The sequence below is a fragment of the Chiloscyllium plagiosum genome, chromosome 1 (genome assembly GCF_004010195.1).
Source record: "Chiloscyllium plagiosum isolate BGI_BamShark_2017 chromosome 1, ASM401019v2, whole genome shotgun sequence".
Lineage (NCBI taxonomy): Eukaryota > Metazoa > Chordata > Chondrichthyes > Orectolobiformes > Hemiscylliidae > Chiloscyllium > Chiloscyllium plagiosum.
The window spans coordinates 137904249-137924032 of NC_057710.1; the positions used below are offsets into that span (position 1 = coordinate 137904249).

General features: G+C 41.2%; 2 protein-coding genes across 2 annotated transcripts in view; both read right to left on the reverse strand.

The window, feature by feature from the left end:
- Window positions 1–2745: 2745 nt before the first annotated feature.
- otop1 (otopetrin 1) overlaps window positions 2746–19784 on the reverse strand; it is a 39048-nt gene continuing 22009 nt past the window's right edge. The window contains exons 6-7 of the mRNA XM_043698154.1: window positions 11122–15302; window positions 2746–6678 (exon numbers count right to left, since the gene is read on the reverse strand). Coding sequence (XP_043554089.1) covers window positions 15132–15302 — 171 coding nt within the window. The 3' untranslated portion in view covers window positions 2746–6678; window positions 11122–15131. The remainder of the gene's footprint in view (window positions 6679–11121; window positions 15303–19784) is intronic.
- On the reverse strand, window positions 7285–8712 carry drd5a (dopamine receptor D5a). The gene has a single exon (XM_043698168.1). The coding sequence runs from the start codon at window positions 8655–8657 to the stop codon at window positions 7371–7373; it is 1287 nt and encodes a 428-aa protein (XP_043554103.1). The 5' UTR covers window positions 8658–8712; the 3' UTR covers window positions 7285–7370.

Here is a 19784-nt window from a genome sequence, read left to right on the forward strand (position 1 = left end):
ATTACATATAAAGAAACTTGGAAGAAAATGTTTTTTGTTAATAAAGTGATTTTGGAATGCAATCAATTTATATTTTCTATTAATACATTGAGATATATACTCCTCCCTTATTGTGAATTGAATTGCAACCCTTGGAAGAATCTCAGCCTATCTAGGATGTCAAGCACACTGTCAACTCTTGTAACTTACACTACAACAGCGGTCACACTTCATTGATGAAGTGCCATAGGGCTTTCAAAAGTCGTAAATGACACATCACAAACCTTCTTAGAAGACCAAAAATATAGCTACTAGAGAAGCAAAATTGGTGATGCAATGATATACTATGTTATTCATAAACATAGACGTTTGTAGTCAGAATTCAGGTGAACAACTAACAATAGAGATTGCACAAAGTTCTGTTGCTTTTGAGGCCATTAAAAAGGCCTGCAGATTTGTGAAGTTCATGAAATCTCCTAATGGTAAGCAATGCACCCTGGAGAAAAGGTCAGCTTTGAGAAGGGGAATATATTCTGACACACTTTGAAAATCAGCACAAAAGGATCACAAACATTCAAATTATATTAAAAGTAATTTGTCATGGACAAAAAAGATTACTGGATTATATATTTTTTTGACCCTCTTCAGTCTGAAACAGAGGTGATTTTTACCTTTTCTTCCTGTTTTGTTTTTCCCCTTTTTAAATAGGTCATTGTGTTACCCCTAACTGCCCAAACCTTTGTGAAGTTGACCCAAGGACAGACATTTACACAACAGTCTGCAGAAACAGAAATGATGGAAACTGTCTACTATAGTGGTGGCTGCCTCATTGAGGAAGAGGACTGTCGGCCCAAACCAGCAGAAATCAACTTGTCAGCAACATAGACATTTTGGTGATGCTGAAAGCCCAAAAGGTCAGCATAGGAAATCTGGGTGGCTACACATCCGGAGAAGACACTACTTTTAAGGCTCTGAGGGAGAAGTAAGTTATAATCAAGCCCCATACTTCACAAACTGTACCATAAGTGCAAATGTTTTAATTAATTAGCAAAATCATCAATTTGTTTGTCCTTATTCTTGTTACCCAGAATAAGACTTTCACCAGGTGACTTCAATAAACTGAAACTAACTCATTCATTATAAACAAACTTATTCTTAAAGTAAGTGGCAAACCTGCTTAACAACACAGCTACTATTTACAATCAAACTATATTACCATAATCCCAAACGTGCATAAATCACATGTCAGACATCTTAATCTGAGATTGTGCCCTCTGATCCTAGATTCTCCCAGAAGGAAAAACAACCTTCCACTACATCCTGTCATGTCCTTTAAGAATCTTACATAGTTCAATCAGGTTGCCTCTCATTCTTCTAAACTCCGAGTACAGGCCCAACCTACACAACCTTCCCTCATAACACAGTCTTCCAAACCCAGGATCAGCATAGTCAATCTTTTCTGGACTACCTCCAATGCCTGGATATTTTTCCTTAGATAAGAGAACCAAAATGGGGATGACACAGTGGCTCAGTGATTAGCACTGCTGTCTCACAATGCCAGAGACCCAGGTTGGGGCAGCTGGCTATGTGGAATATTTACATTTTCCCATGTTTGTGTGAGTTTCCTCTGTATTCTCTGGTTCCCGCCCACAGCCTAAAAGTTTGCAGGTTAGGTGGATTGGCCATGGGAAATGCAGGGGCACATGGATAAGGTAGGGGATGGATGATCTTCAGAGATTTGGTGTGGATCTGAAGGGCTGAATGGCATTCTGCACATTGTAAGGATTCTATTCTATGATATCCAAAACTGTTTATACGGTATTCCAGGTTTGGTCTACTTAATGTCTTGTATAGTTTTAGTAAGACTTCTTTTTTTTATACCCATTGCCCTTTGCCTTTCTTATTACCTGCTGAACTTGGATGCAAGCTTTTTATGACTTTTTCCACTTGACTCCCAGATTCCTTTGTGATGCAGCTTTCTGCAGTCTTTCTCTGTTTAAATAATATTCAGCTCTTCTATTCCTCCCACCAATTAAAAACCCTCATATTTTTATATGTCCTATTCTATCTCCAAAGTTTTTGCCCACTCACTTAACCTATCTATATCCCTCTACAAACTTTTTATATATTTCTCAACTCTGGCCTTCCCATCTACTTTTGTGATATCTGTAAGTCTTGTAATTTTGCATTTACTTCCCTCATCTATGGCACTATCTTCATATCCCTTGGTATCTTCAAAATTGATAAATGTTTAGGTCTTTCTTGAACATATTCCATTATTCTGTTTCCAAGTGATATTATCATGAAGGAGTTCAATATGGTTGAATTATTGAATTGCTTCCACTGGGATTTTTATAGGTATCTCTCATGTTTCCAGAGTGGTTTGTTACAGTTCTTTGGACTAAAAGGATCAAAGGTATGGAGAAAATGGGAACAGTGTACTGGGTTGGATGATCAGCTATTCACATAGTGAAGGGTGAAGCAGGTTTGAAGGGCTGAATGGCCTACTCCTGCTCTATTTTTATGTTTCTATTTCTAACATTAAGCATAAGATAAATACAAATAAAACAAACAAATCAAAAATCATTCTGGAGATATAACTATTGTCAAGGATGGTGACAATGCAGAACATTCTATCACAAGTAATTTTGACAAATCGCACAGTGCATGTAACAAGAAGCTCAATAAGTATACAAGGAATAAAATGGCAAATGCAACCACTTATTTCCTCTTAGATCAGATGAGACTTTTTTTGTTGTTGTTTAAATGTTTATTCATGCATACATGGGAGATGTACAAACCAAAAATGGCATACATCTCAAATTTGCATTGCAAGAACAATTTTTTTTACTACTTTTAAGATAACAAGCATCCAATCAAAGGGCTATACATTAACTCACGCACATTTCTACCCAATCACATCCACTTGTTTACATTCCAAGTTAGTACACATGATTATATTATCCAATAATATCATTACATGTTCATATCTTCTAGCAGTTAGTACATCTTCTGTTAGTACATACTTTGTAATCACAGAAAGACTATAATATGTTTTTTTCCCTCAGGGAGAAAGGAACAGTAGAGCATATTTATTGGATGTATGGGAAACCCGTGGAAGATAGTCACCAGAATATCTTTCGAGTGAATGATCTGTTCCTGTGTTGTAAAATTCTATATATTTCCATGTATCCTTGATCAGATTACCTTGGTCAGATTCCTGTGTTCAATTTTAGACAATAAACTCAGGGAATTGATAGTGGGCTGAGAAGGGGTTCGGTGCATATTTACCATAGTGTTTCCGAGATAAAACAGATTAAATTACAAAAAAAAGATTGTGAATTAATATTATATTTCCTTATGTTTAATTGAAGTATTAAAATGATAAAAGAATTTATAGGTCAACTATAAAATACCTCTTTCCGGTTTCAGGGCTTTGTGGACCAAAAGGACATGATCGTCAAATTAAATCTGGCTAATTTAAGAGCTCATCAAGAAACAGTTTCTACTTACAAAGAACAGAGGAACTTAGAACTCCCCCAGCAAAAAAGTGTGAATGTTGGATCAACTGAAATATGTGAAGCCTAAGATCAATAGGATTTTGGACAGTAGGTTTATCAAAACATATGGAACAAATATGGATAAATGAATTTGAGATACTAATTAACCACAATTTGCAAAATAGTTTATTCCTGTTCCTACGTTTGTATATCATTATGATTTGTGTGGTTTATTACAACTTCTTTTATTATTTAAAATAATAAAATGTACCTAAGACTTTTAAGGAGAATTCTTTTTAAAAATGGCACTAAGCCATGCTTAGAATTATTAAATCAAATGAAGAAATGTTTTTTTTAAACAGTAGGTTTTAAGGTATATCATAAAGGAGGAAAGGGATTTAGAGATGCAGAAAGATTTAGGGAGTCAATTCCAAAATTGAAATCTTTGGTCTACATTCACGACTGCAAATGATGGAATTGGAAATGCTCAATAAATCAAATGTCTCTGATTATGAACTGGAAGATTACTAATGTGAGTTTTTTGTTGTATAATGATTTCTTCTCCATTACTGCCTGTATTGCTGTAAAATGGGTTTGATGCAATTTGAAACATTTTTCACATAAAATATCAAAAAGGAACTTAATTCAGAAGCATGTCCAAGCATAAAAATAATAGTATTCAAAATCCATGATGTCAAAGGTCTTTTATTATTCCTTGCACGCCAAGAAAGTGTAATTGTTGACTTTTATCAATGGGCACATACAATACTCTTGAATTATACAAACAGATACATCACTATTTTTTACAATTTCAATCTTATTGTGATATTATACATAGACTTGATATCATACATAGACTATTACACAATAATATAAATTACAATGTGGTATTAGAATGTAAACACTTAGCACACTTGTACAAAATTACTTTGTAATGTTAGTTTATTTAAGAAGAAAACAATACTTCTCTTAAAATGGCAGTAATTTCATACAGATTGGTTAAGCATATTTGCATTGTGTTCTATGCAATTTCAAGTTTAACAGCTATATTTCCCAATTTGAGAAAGGAAATCGTGTACTAGTAATGTCAGGATTTGTAAACTTTGCAACTGCCGCTAAGTGCAAACTAAATTTGCTATGCCAAATGTGGTAAACCCTCTGTAAACTAGATGGTATTTTTTTCCAAAATGCTCTCTCTGCTTTATGGCTATTTGACAATCTTGTCACCTGTTCATTTATTACTGGCTTATTTGAGAGATATAAAGCACACCTTCAACAGCAATGTCCTCATGTGTTTAGCAAATATTAATAAATTACATAAGAATTATTTTATTCAAGTTGCAAAGAAAAGGTGTTATGTCCATAACATGACACAGCCTCAAAATTGAAGTGAGGAAAAGTGCATTAAGGAGTAATTAGGATTAGTGATCTGGTGGCAACAGCTTGAATTTCAAAAATCTAGATATATAAGTGAATTGGAAGACTGAAGAAAGAATAAAATTCCGAAGTTCCAAGTCCTGGCAAAACAGATTGTTAGAGTTGGAAGGTGCAATGAGTTCATTTTCAATACAATGGGATTTTGGGAGAAGCAAGAATATGTCGGATGGTTTATCTCCAACTGGGAGATGAGAGGTAATGTTTTTCAAAGGATTGATGGAATATACAAGACCAAAATGATTGAAATGAACAGATGGAGCCTAGAAGCTAGAAACAAAACAGCAAACAGCTATTAGAGGACAAACTTTTGTTTATATCCTATTCAAAATGAAAGAGGTATTGGAAGAACATTCTCATCCAACACAGTAGAGCAATAGCACTCTTGATATTTTTGGAGTTGGGATAATTATAGAGTTTAGGACTTTTTGAACAGGAAATGTTTGGCACTATAATAGCTGTTCATAAGATAACAGTATAATAATGACATTTGTGCAGGAATTCAGTAGTTATGTAAATATTGGGGATGTCAGAACAAAATGTTAAGGAAAAATAATTATTGACTTTGATGCGCTTCAAATGTTATTTTAAAGGCATTAAAATGACAGCCGTTTTCAATAAAAACTGAGGTATTACCACCATTACCACGCTCTATAACTTTTTCAAAAGAAAATCTATAATTTAAAGTATTGTGCCGCATGTTGTGATGCTTTGGTTGTTAGGAACAAAACTTGACTTCTTTCTCTATCTTGGGAGAAGACTTAAAAGGGAACTTTGTATGTCTCTGAACAGAATTGTACTAAGAATTATTTGAAGAAGTAACTGCTAAAATGTTCATGTTCTTGGTTATTTTATGGGAGTCATGCAATATTCATTACATCATTAAACGTGCTTTAATTTTCTTCACTTAAGAGGTGACGAGAACTTTTACAGGTGATTTTCGTATATAGAATTAACTAATCTAACCCCTGTTCTACAGTTGTTTTACTAACATGAAAAAAAATCTTATTATGGGAAAAGAATGGCACTCTTTTGATTGCTCCACCAATGAGATAGCATTGGCATAATGGAGTGAATGGTGTCTTTCAGCAATGCATCATTCTATGACCACAATTGTTTTTTTTTCTTGTAACCACTGGCATAACAGGAAAATGGTATTGGTAGTCCTGAATTTTAAGAATGAAACAGGTCATTCCCAGCAAGTATGTAAAAGCTGCAAAAGTTTAGATAAATAAGATTTGCAAAATAACCTACTCCTTTCGTATAAGGAGCAATTGGCAAATTCTCAACAGACTTCTGCTCAGTAATTTTAACGAGTGCAAAGTTACGTGCCGGGAACATATAACACTTAATATTTTCTCTTGGAATGTGACTACAGTGCATACTAAGAATACATAATTACAAACCTTTTCATGTCACCCTAAAACGTATGAATCCCTGGGTGCACCAGTTTGCACTGGCAGCCGGTACCAGTGCCTTATCGTCCTTGAGCATTACGTGCTGTACAGAACATTGAGCTGGGATTCAATCCCTGATCTGCACTGCGTCAGCCTGGGAAAATCGACGGTACAATTGGACTCAACACCTTTGACCTGCTGCTCCCTCGCCCATTTCTCTTCAATATTTTTTGCTGGAAAATGTGTGACCATGCGATGATTGAAGGTGGGATCGGGCTCAGATTTCTTCCCCTCTCCGCCACATTGAATAGCCTGCGAACAATCTTTATCCGATCTGTCTCATGCACAATAAGCACGTGGTCAAGGTACTTGAGCGGGAACAGAAAAAAGAGACGCGTTTGATCATTATTCAAATTACACCAAGTTGCTATAGGATAACTTTATTTACATAAATTAAATTAGTGAACTGTTGTCATGAAAAATATGGTTACAATCTGAATCGTTATCTTGAGTGTCCAAATGCACCTGCAATCATTAAAATACTTTAAAAGATCACATCAATGATTTCGGTCATCATTCCGAAATGATCTGAAAGTCTGATTTTCAGAGGAGTTGATCGAGTTCCTTCATATTGTGTTGCCTTCTCTCGAGAAAGAAGGAAGCTGAGTCTTGGGGTACAGTGTCCTCGAGGACCGAGAGTGCTGCACTGTTTTGGAAGTCATGATGAGTGCGTCGAGCAAAACAGTTTTAAAAACCTGACATCGATTCCCCAGCTAACACAAAAATTCCATGCAATTGCAGAAGATCTTGTCAACTGAACAGGGCAGGGTGTGAAAAGCCATTTTACACTCTTACTTTCTCACAGTGCGAAAACATCTGCCTCGTTTATATATTTATATAGGTAGATTAAACGATGGTTTGTCGATGCTTTGCCTACGGGCGGCTTGTCACTGAAACCCACGGACTCTGTCCTTTGGGGAAGGGAGGGAGGTCCCCCAACCGAGTGGATCTAATCTGCTGCGGCTCCCAATCCAAGGCCCCAGTGATCTGGGCGGAGTGGTCAGTGCACCCCCTTCGGGGTGGACGGCGTGATTTTGCCGAAGGACAGGTCCAGCTCGTCGGCAGAATCGCTGGCCGGCTCCTCCTCCTCGTCGTCGTCGTCGGCAGAAATCTGCGACACGCTGTCGAAGGCGGCGGGCGCTCGCTGCACCGCGTTGGGGATGGTGACGGCGCAGGCGCTGGCGACCTCCCGCTGCAGCGCCGTCTCCTGGTGGTAGGAGACCAGCTCGTTGCTGACGTTGGCGCTGTGCACGCGGCCGGCGGTTGGCGCGCAGCACCACCGCCTGCGGCCCAGCAGGCCCCAGAAGGCCTGGCGGAACTCGGCGTTGAAGGCGTACACCACCGGGTTGAGGGCCGAGTTGGCCCAGCCGAACCAGACGAAGACGTCGAAGGTAGTCTCGCTGACGCACGGCGGGGAGGGCGAGCGGCGGTCGCAGAACGGCACCAGGCAGTTGAGGACGAAGAAGGGCAGCCAGCAGCAGACGAAGACGCCCATGATGACCGAGAGGGTCTTGAGCACCTTGGTCTCCTTGTAGAAGGAGCTGTGCAGCGAGCGGTGCTGCTCCTGACAGTCCAGGCGGCAGCTGCGGGCGTGCTGCGCCGCCCTCTCGAGCGAGGCGATGCGGCGTATCTGGACGCGGGCGATCCGGTAGATGCGGCCGTAGGTGACCAACATGATGGCCACCGGGATGTAGAAGCTAATGAGCGACGACGAGATAGCGTACGCCCGGTTCAGGCTGGAGTCACAGTCCGCGGGCGGCCGGGGCCTGGGGGCTCCGTTGCCGCTGCTGCGGGCGGCCGGGGCGGTATGCCAGTCGAGCTGCACGGGCACGAAGGAGACGAGCACGGCGAGCGCCCAGGTCAGGGCGACCACCAGCAGCGCGAGGCGGCGGCTCATGCGGCGCTCGTAGCGAAACGGGCTCGCGATCGCCCAGTAACGGTCCACGCTGATGACGCACAGGTTGAGGATGGACGCGGTCGAGCACATGATGTCGAACGCCAGCCAGACCTTGCAGAAGGGGCCGAACGGCCAGCCGGACGCCACCTCAGCAGCCGCTTTCCACGGCATGACGAGCAGCGCGAGCAGCAGGTCGGACAGCGCGAGCGACACGATAAACAGATTGGTGACTTTGGCGCGCAGGTGCTGGTAGCGCAGCACGGCGGCGCACACCAGCGCGTTGCCCAGCAACGTGAAGAGGATGAGGGCGGACAGCAAGGCGCCGGTCAGCACGCGGCCGGCCAGCTCCCTGTCCCCCGCCGGGCCCTTCCACAGGCTCTCGTTCCTCATGCTAGCCCCGGGCACGCCTCCCTGGTTTGCCTTTTCCCGCCTGACCCGACCTGACCTGACCTTGACCCCGGCTTCTAAAGCCTCGGCTTCTCCCGCCCGGCTCCTCGTGACATGGCCGCCACGGTGCGAGTGCGGGCCGGCCTTCTCCACCTCCTGCTGGCCGCATGGAACCGACACCGGCCCCCCTCCTTCTCGCGCGCACACACCCCGAAGCCGCTCAGCACCAGCCCAGACACGGCGCGGCCGCTGGCGGCGGCGACTCCCCGCCGACTCGGCGCTGGCCCCTGCTTCCCGCGACGGGAGCTGGCATCTCCGGATCAGCACCGTGCCCGCTTGCTGCTTCCGCCCGTGTCGGCACGGGCGGGTGGTGGAAAGCGTCGGAATTTGACTCCCCGCTGGAAAATAGTGTTTACCAACCGAGACGCTCAGAGTTCAATCCCATTCGGCGCCTGGAAAATCAACTCATTTCCTCCCGTGGGGGGAGGAAAAAACTACATTTCCCTCCTCCTTCGACAAGTGTTCGAGGCTCCTCTCGCTTTTCGCAGCAATAATCTGCCCTCGCATCCCTGAGTGCTCAGGAGAGCTCCGTCTCTCTCGGCGGTGCGTACTCCCGGATTGTTTCAGCAGCGCATTTCTGGACGCGCTCGGGCAGGGTCAGAAGAGCCGGACCCCTTCCCTGTGTCAGAGCGAAGAGCCGCGGTCGGTCCTGACTGTTCACCGCAGGTTACTGCTCTGAAGTGAGGATTTCTGTAGCGTTCTGCACTCACCCCCACAGAGCGTCACACGGAGGCTCAAGGCTGACACGCAGATACCCCAAATAACGAAATCCGGACTCCACACGCCCTGAATAGTGTGTGTGGTGCCATGCGTTTCCCCACCCATCCTCCTTTCCATTACTCCTATGTTATTTGGTCATCTAAAGGGAAAGGGGGCCAAGAGTAATTGCAGCGGAATTTGGAAAGTGCCACTGCAGCGGATCGCAACTCCACTTGCAAATCGGCAAGAGTTGTGTTTTCTTGGCCGAAGTCTCCAGTTGACGAATTTGTGCAGAGTTTAATAAGAGCTGAAGCACTCGGGTGCTACCGCTCTTAACAGCCCCGTAGGTTTCGGCTCACAGCAATGTATATTTCCCATATTCGGAATGAACGACGAAAAACAGACTGTCGAATGTAATACGAAACAAAAAACTGCGGTGCAAAACGGAAAGTGCTGGAGAAAATCAGCAGGTCTGACCAAGGGTAGCTGGATTTGAAACGTATTTGTCGCTCTACATATGCTGCCAGGCCTGATGAATTACCCCAGATTTCTCTGTTTTTGAGTCTGTCAGAGTTATTGGATACGTTTATCGCAGCTTCGTAGCACCGAGGTCCGACTTCTACAGGAGGACACACGCCCATCATAGCCACATTAGACACAGGGCAGCCCGCTTACCTGAATCTCCTGCCAATGGGACCCATCTCTCGCTTTACTGGTAGTGATTGCTATGCCATTGTTCAGCTAATGCCATTGCCAATTCCGCTGGAACCATATTTGTTTACTTATGGTATCTCATTACCATTATATATATATAATTATTAGGATCAGGATAAATTGGGCAAATTATTCTTGGGAGCAGAGGATCTGGGTGGGAGACTTAATCGTGGTGTGTAAAATTATGAAAGACTTGGACAGAGTGGATAAGAAGACCTGCAGGGGGAGATCACTAATCAGAGAATATAGATTTGGGTAAATTGGTAGAAGAATTTGAGGGAAACTGGGGAGAATTGTTCTGAGCCAGTGGATTGTGGGGATCTGGAAATCCCTGATTAAAAGTTGGTTGAGGCTGAAATCCTCATGGTGTTTAAAAATACTTATATAAGACACTTGCAGCACAGTAACGTAAGGAGGTATGAACCAAGCAGGAAAGCTGGATGTCCGTGCTGACCAAAAATAAGCTATGATGGGTCAAGTGGCCATTCCTACATTTTTGACATCACCTTTTACTTCACCATCTGATCCCTCTTCCTTTTCACTCTATCACATACCTTGCTTTTTGTTCCCTTTCCCTGCCTTGTACGTCATTAAACCAGTTGTAGCTCAAGAATTTTGTAATTGTGATGAATGACCATCCATCCAAAGTGTTCATTTTGAATCTCTCCGCAGATGCTGCTGCACCCACTGACTATTTCTACCATTTCTATTCCACTCTTCAGGCTCTATTGGCATAGAATGGACTAAATATGTTGTTCTTTGTAACCTGTCAATGTTTGATTTAGATAATCATCAAGAAATTATAACAGGATTTCTCTTTGGATGGGCCATTTAGCTCAGATGGCTCGTGTGTGATTCCAAATAATGCCGATAAATGTGGTTGTGATTCCCATTCCAGCCGAGGTAAACTTGGGACCTGCCTCTCACTTGACCCTTAAGAATGGAAGACAGTAGATAAAAAGTGCCAAGGCTCAAAATGAAAAGAATGAATTACCTTTAGGCAGATGACTCATTACTGGTTATTTGTTCCCGATGTCAATTCGTCAAGGTAGCCCTCTCTCCTAGTAATTAACAGTAACATTGAGTATTCAGTATAGGCGTCGGGCTATACCTTGTGGTCTCAGTGGATTTTATTTTAGCATCCGACTTCGCCATAAAGGGATCCGCTAACAACATTTAACCAGCGACGTATGTGGCTGCTGCGAGTTTGTTCCGCTATGATGGACTGAATGAAAACCGCGTGGAAGCAGGCGATCGCCACCCAGTGCACTCTAACGGGAAAACAGGTCAACGTTTCTTGAGCCTAACTGAACCGATGGAGTTCGAATTTGTTTTAACAGCTTCTTAAGTCTTAGATTTAGACCGACCTAAGGAAACCAAAAGGAACATTTAACGTCCAAGTGTAGTCGGAATTTATATCAAAACGTGACGTAATAATGCATAGTACTAAACCCGAACATGAGATTAAAAATGATCTAGAAGAGGTGGGACAAAGACTGAACGGAATGAGGGCAAAAATGAGATATTATAGTAATAAAGAAACGCCCCAATAATTGATGTACATTAGCTGAAGGGAGAACCAAATAGGGAATTTCAAAATTTTGAATTGTTTTTGAGAAAGCATAATTGTGAATCAGGACCTGACAAGGGGTGAAGTAACTGACGATGTGGATCACAGCTTTTATTGACGTAGACGTAGCAATCTCATTGTTCAGATGAGAAAAATAAAAAAAAGAACTGCCAACTCTTTTTAATGCATCTAGCCCATGCTGTACCTGTATAGGCAGCATTTGATGGAACAGTTTGGAGCTTTATTCTGTACACTCCCTGGTAAATTGTCATTAGCTGCTGCTAAGGATCCAAGTTAGATATAGAGTGAGGCTTCCTTTTCACTGTGCTATCAGAATATAATACTGTATGGGTTAAACACAGAATAAGGTACCCTTGCCACTGAACATCAACAATTCCCAATGTGGGTGTAACACTATCAGGTAAAGAAACCAAAGCTAGGGGGTTGCACAAATATGCTGGGACTGGAAGATTGTAGATGACAGACTTGAGATGGAAATTCTTGCGCTACTCAGGGACAGCCTCACTCAGTTGTCAGAGGAGAAGAAGATGATGTTTGTCATAACTTCAGTGACATGCTGATGTTGCAGTACATTTGGGGTTGGTTGGGTATGGGACAGTGATTGCAGCCTTTAGAAGACACATATACTGTGACAGTCATAATCCAACGAGTGTGAGCAGCACCAATATATCCAGCATCACCCATTATTCCCCACTGCTGTTTCTCAATCTGAGAATGTGTTCACCTTACGTCTGACAGCGCAATCCTCAACAGATGGAGTCCATGGGAGTAATACACGGTCAAACTCCACAGGCATAAGCACCATCAAATTGTTCAGTGTGATCATCACACTGTGTTACTTTTGTAGGAAATGTAGCAGCCAATTTGTGTTCAGTAAGCTCCCACAAATAGCGATGTGACCTGATCAACTAGTTTTGTGACGTTGAGGGATAATTTAAGATAGACAAGACATTGGGATTAACTTCATTGCTATTTCTTCGAGTGACCTGGAACTTTTACACCCACCTCAGAGAACAGATGGGACCCTAGACTAGCGTCTCATCAGAGCGATGGCGCCCCTTGACAGTGCAGTACTCTCAATAATTCATTGCAATATTAACCTAGATTGGTGCTGCTGAAGCCCTAGAATAGAAATCAATCGAGTATCTTTGAAATGCCAGCTGCAAACCACTAAATTGTGGCTGACTCACAAACGCTGTCGTTCAAAAAAAACGAGATTATCAAACTAGTTGCAGAGTTTAAAATAGAGTTTGCCTGCACAAGGTAGCTGGTTTTCTCTTAAACTTTATAACATGGGTTAAGCCGCTATCCGATGTAAATAGCAGCAATTGAACTGCACGTGTCAACGAGTCTGTAACGCGTGCTTCTTGTAATCTGCAGAATTAAGTGGCATTAACGAATTTTAGTGCTGTTTGTGCATTCACTATGAAGGGAGAAGAAATCATGTGGAGTTAAAGAAAAACTGCTTTCATTTTCATCATAAATTTCTGCTCGTCTTCATCCGCTTGCTACATAAGGTTTAGATGATAAACTAAGCTCCATTTTGACTGCCTTCAGTAGAAACGGTCTTTGATTCCTCTAATTTGAAAAAGACCCGGTTAACATAGAAGGGATGTACTACAAGGTAAAATACGAACAGCAAAAACAGTCATGTAAGAGGAATGGCACTTCTACTGAGATTAACTTGTTTTTAATCTCGACTCAAAAGCAGTTTTAACCATCTCCAACACCAATCGCGTCCTAAAAACAGGCTGCACAAAATCGGCGTCCCTTTTGGCCATTGAGACTTCGGGGGAAAAAAAACATCTGCCGGTTGCAATCAGCTAAGGAGATTACAATCGTTCTGTACAGCAGCACAGAGGCAAGAAATTCTCCTTCTTAGTTTCATTGTCAACAGATGCTTTAATTCAAAACAATATATATGAACTATAGAAACCATATTTATCGCATACGTGAAATGAATTCCAAAACTGAAAATATTAACAAAAACCATGAAACTGGCTTTTAAAATGCGAGTCGTTTGCGTATATCACAGCATTAATAATATTTATCATTTGTCAGTTTCCATATCCCACATGGTATGGGAATCTCTATGAACTTTACAAAGACCTGGATAGCAACATAAAAATAGGAGCATGAGCAGACCATTAGGCCGTTGGCGTACTCTGCCATCATCCAACTCATTAGTTTGTTTCCGCTTTTTCCATATATCCTTTGGTCCTTTTAGCTGTAAGCACTATGTCTAGCTTGTTTTTGAAAACGTTTAACATCTTGACCTGAAAACTTACTGTGGCAGGGAACTGCATAGATTCGCTACTCTAGATGAATAAATTTATCCTTATCTTAGTCCTAACGAGCCTATTATGTATCCTTTGGCTATTACCTCTGGCTCTAACCCACCAATCATCGTGTACACTCTCTTACGTTTGCCCTATTCAGCCCTGCTAATAATTTATAGGTATTTTTGTGAGATTCTCCCTTCATTCTTCTAAATTCTAGTAAATATAATCCTAATCAATCTAGTCTTTCCATCATCAGTTCTGCCATTCCAGGAATCAGTGTGGTCAATCTTTGTTGACCTCCCTCCGTTGTCGGAACATCCTTCCTCAGACAAGAAGACCAAACTGAACACAACACTTGGTGTGCTGTCGCCAAAGTCCTATCCAATTGCAGAAAGACATATATTCTCGTGTGTTTGAATCCTCTCATGATAAAGGTCAACACATCCTTTACCTTCTTCACCTCCTGCTGCTCTTGCGTGCTTATTTTCAGTGGCTGGTTTGCAAGGAGGTCTTGATGCACATCCTGCTCCTGAAGTAACACCATTCAGAGTATAACCTGCTTCTTGTTTTTTGGTACCACAGAGGATAACTTCAAATTTATCCACATTATAATTTCATCTGCAATGCATTTGCCTACTCACTGAACCTTTCCAAATCTCACCAATGCATTTCTGTATCTTCCACTCAGCACACTCTCCCACACAGTTTTCTGCCATGATGCGATCACAATGAAAATATTGACTGGTTAAGGCTGAGACACAATTGATACAATTATTGTGTGCTGATGGTATTTAACTGAAACAGTATTGTGTAACATTATAGGATACAACCATATACATATATAGAGAGGGCTATACAAATATTCTCTGCAAACAGAGGGCTATACAAAAAGCATTAAATCATTTCTTATATAATATGGAACAGTATCACAGGCTTTGTGTTCAGCATAGTGAAAATATGACTATAACTACTTTAATATAAAAATGCATTTATATACATTCATGATAAATACATTTCCTTAAATTCATGATCATAGCAAGTGAAAATCTTTTATTGTGCATGAAAATCAAATCAAATAATTTGGTTCATCTTACAAATATTTGCCTTTTATTAAAGCAAGTTAAACATTAGTTAAATTGCACAGAACACTTCAAAAAGTGCTGAAGATGCATGCATGCGGTAGAAAATAGCAAAAGGCATTGTAAGATTTACAATTAAAATCCAAGCTTCAAAGCCATAAACATTTTCTTCCAATCCATTGTCAAATTGGGGCCAGGCTCCAAAAGCTGGAAGTATCCAAAACTTTAAGAAGGAAAAAAAGAATTTGGAGGCAGGTTAATTAATAAATGTCATTGAAAGTTAATAAGTACAAACAATAGACAATAGGTGCAGGAGTAGGTCATTCTGCCCTTCGAGCCTGCACCACCATTCAATATGATCATGGCTGGTGTGGACTTGTTGGGCCGAAGGGCCTGTTTCCACACTGTAAGTAATCTAATCTAATCCACTGCCCTCTGGGCCAGAGCATTCCACACAGCCACCACTCTCTGGGTGAAGACGTTTATCCTCATCTCTGTCCTAAATAGTCTACCCCGTATTTTTAAGCTGTGTCCTCTGGTTCGGCATTCACCCATCAGCAGAAACATGTTTAACATGTTTCCTGCCTCCAGAGTGTCCAATCCTTTAATAACCTTATATGTCTCAATCAGATCCCTCTTAGTCTTCTAAACTCAAGGGTATACAAGCCCAGTCGCTCCAGTCTTTCAGCGTAAGATAGTCCGCCATTCATAACATTAACAACAACAAATTGTATTCATGTAGGGCAGCTCATGGGTGCATTATAAAGCAAACATATGACACTATTGCATAAGAGATATTAGGACAGATGACTAAAATTCTGGTCAAAGCAATAAGTTATAATTTATTATAGCAGGAAAGCATGATGCAGAGGCAAGAGGTTTATGGAACAAACTTAATACCCAGGCAGCTGAAAACACAGCTGGCAAAACAACTAAAGTCAGCAATGCTAAAGAGATTAGAATGAAAGAATTACAGATATATTTGGACAATTGTGAGGCTGGAGGAGATTACAGAAATAGGGTGGCATGGGACCATGGAGGGATTTGAAAACAAGAAAGAGAATTTCAAAATCTTGTTTAACTGGGAGATCAGTAATGTTGTTTAACTGGAAGATCAGTGACCGCAGGGATGATGAATAAAAGGGATTTGGCATCAGTTTGAAAACACACAGCAGAAGTTTGGAGATATATTTAAGTTTATGGAGCAAAGAATGAGAGAGGCTGGCCAAGCATGCGAGAATAGTCAAGTCTCGAGGTAAGAAAGACATGAATATGAATTTCAGGAGAAGTTGAGCTGAATCAGGGGTGGTGTCAAAAAATGTGGTGCTGGAAAAGCACAGGCGCTCAAGCAGCATCCCAGGAGTAGGAGAGTCGATGTTTCAAGCATAAGCTCTTCATCATCTTCACCTCCACATTCATGATGATGAGTTTATGGTCAAATTATCAACTCCCCTGCTCTTCGGGTGCTGTCTGACTAGCTGTGCTTTTCCAGCGCCATACTTGTTGACTCTAATCTGCAGTCGTCACTTTCTCCTGAATCGGCTGGAACTCGGCAACGTTACAGAAGTAGAAATACGTCATCTTGGTGGCAGCCTTTGATAGTTGCCAGGGAGAAAGGTAGTGTCAGTGGCTAAGGAGTGTGCTAGGGACAAAAAGAAAAGCTCCAATATTCCAAATATTTAATTGGAGAAAATTTATTTTTATCTCGTACCGAGTGTCGGACAACAGTCTAATTTTGAGACCGAGTAATTGAGAGATGGGATCCATAATGCGGAGGTGCGTGTTGGACTGGGGTGGACAAAGTTAAAAATCGTGCAATACTAGGTTATAGTCCAACAGGTTTATTTGGAAGCACTAGCTTTCGGAGCGCTGATCCTTCAAGTAGCCGTAGAGCAGGATCACAAGACACAGAATTTATAGCAAACGATTTGCTATAAATAATCTTTTGTTATAAATTCTGTGTCTCATGATCCTGCTCCACATCTGATGAAGGAACAGCGCTTAGAAAGCTAGTGCTTCCAAATAAACCTGTTGGGCTATAATGTGGCGTTGTGTGATTTTTAACTGAGAACTGGGATGGTAAGGTAGAGGCCAATGCCGAATATACAAAATTCTAACGGGACTTGACCTCAGGGCGAGACGTTGAGAAGATGTTTCCACTAGTGGGCATGGTCAAAAATCACAGGATACCAGTTTATAGTCCAACAGGTTTATTTGAAAACATAAGATTTTGGAGCCTCACTGCTAGTGAGAGAGGGAGACCTGGACAGAGTAAAAGATGATGCGAACGGATTGAACACACCTAAGATGGCTGTTAACTCCTTAATCAGTTAGAACAGAGGTGTGAATTTCGATTATTTAATATGCAAATCCCAGAATTTCTCTCAAGTCACTGCACCAAGATAACTTAAGGTTTTATCAGTATAAATGAGGAGATATCTCAGGTCAGACAATGAATTTTAGACGTGAGGTGTATGTCTTAACCTGGAGTCAGTCAGGTTTTATTTCTAAAGCAGAAATTTAAAAAATGCCACGTCGACTGTCTACAAATGGTGTCCTTTTTGAACAAAATAGAATGTATGTACAAATGCAAGTTCACCCAATAGATTTATATATATTTATGTGTGTGAGAAAGCCTTACGCGTACAAGGATCTGTTTCGATGAGAAGGAACGCAACGGACACCTGAATGTGTTGAAGGATACCCTCATAAGAACGGGATACAATGCTCAACTCATCAATACCCATCGTTAAAAACCGTAAAGACAGATAGAGATTAGATTAGATTAGATTACAGTGTGGAAACAGGCCCTTCGGCCCAACAAGTCCACACCGACCCGCCGAAGCGAAACCCACAGGCAGCAGTGCTAACCACTGTGCCACCGTGCCGCCCACCACGGTGGCACAGAGAGAGAACATGAGATAGCTAAATTTTGATTCTTCTGAGATATCAGGACTAACTGAGTGGGAGTGCAAAAAGAAAGCCAGTGAAGACAATTTCTGGTTACGATGACAAGGAAAATGAAGCCAAGTAAATACTGTTCTACCTAATCGAATACACGCGTTGTAGATATAATGAACAAGTTTATTTAGGGTTCTTGAGATTTCTAAACAGCTTTACTGTGTCTATTCAAACGTTTTAATAGCTCTTAGTTCACATTTTTACAAGCCTTTTATCTATCTTAAGTGATGAATATTTTGTAATTCAAAGTGGTTTATTGAATGCGAACTATTAACTGTCAATAATATTTCCTGTAGTCAGTCAATGGTTCTGAAGATTTTGAAGTTGCAAGATAGGGACAAATTTTAGAAAAAGATTTTCGATGGTATTGTTACTTCGAGGTCAGAGCCTGTTGCTTAGATATGACTTCGGCACAGCAACATTGACAGGGAGATGGAGACATAGTAACATACGATTGTAAACATTGATATAAGACCCTAATCAACTATCGTGGCAACAGGAAAATTTGGTTTGTGTGTAGGTACATAGAACATGATTTACATTTGTTTAATGATTTAACTACATCCAGTTTCAGAATTAGTTTTACTAATCTTTTGATATTCTTTAAATGTTTACTTTGTTTATTACACTCTCATAATATTCAAAGGTATTTCTGTATTATGATTGACCTGAAATGTGCTCCATTTGCTGGAGGGAAGCTACCACAAGGGTTTGGAGAAGTGTGTGGCAAAGCTGTCGCCAATTTTCAAGGACAAAGTGATGCCTTTTCTTCGAAGAGATTCCGATGCTAGCGGCTTTACCTAATATCATGATTTATTATTTAAGTAAAAAGTAAGAAAAAGGCATAACTTTTGAAACAGTAAAGAGATTCCAAAACAAAGTTTGAAAGGGCCTTTTTTTTACTTCTTACTAGATATCCCTATTTTATTATTCACGGGATACCTTCATTTCTGAGTAAACATTGGTTCTGCAGTCTGTTTCTGTGATGTGGAAGAAATGTGCAAGTTTTTCTCCCTGTGTTTGCATGGGTTTGCTCCGGGTGCTCCGGTTTCCTCCCACAGTCCAAAGATGTGCAGGTTAGGTGAACTGGCCATGTTAAGTTGTCCATAGTGTTAAGTGCATTAATCAGAGGGAAATGGATTTTGGTGGGTTACTCTTCGGAGGGTCGGTGTGGATTTATTGGACTGTGGGGAATCTAATCTCATCTTTTATCAGAGTCCGATCATAGCGCCGCCTACAAGGTGTAAGAGACATCGCAGGGAAACGAAATGGGAATTTCCGAGGCGTCCAAAAGCGGCATAAACGTTTTCAGCTCTTTTTGTGGTAGAACGGCATGTTCCATCCACTATTCAGTATTGAAGTATTAAGTTTGTCAATTTCACTTATCTCTTTATGGCAGTTCCGACTTTATATATTTTACAACATCGTGGGCCGAAGGGCCTGTTCTGTGCTGTATTGTTCTATCAGTATTATGTTACTGAAATCACTCTCCAACATTATCTTTAGTCTTCTTTTGGTATATTCATTTGAATAATCCTTTTGCACTTCCCTCATTTGGTAGTTCGTTTATTCCATATTTATTCCTAATCAATTTATCTAATATTCCACCTGGATGACTAATTTCCATTTACGTTTTGTGGATTTTTTTGTATATTCAAGGGGGTCACGTGGAGCAATGATAGTATTCGAGTTCAAGTCCCACGTCTGAAAAGTTTGATCAAAAAAAAATTATCATCAATCTATG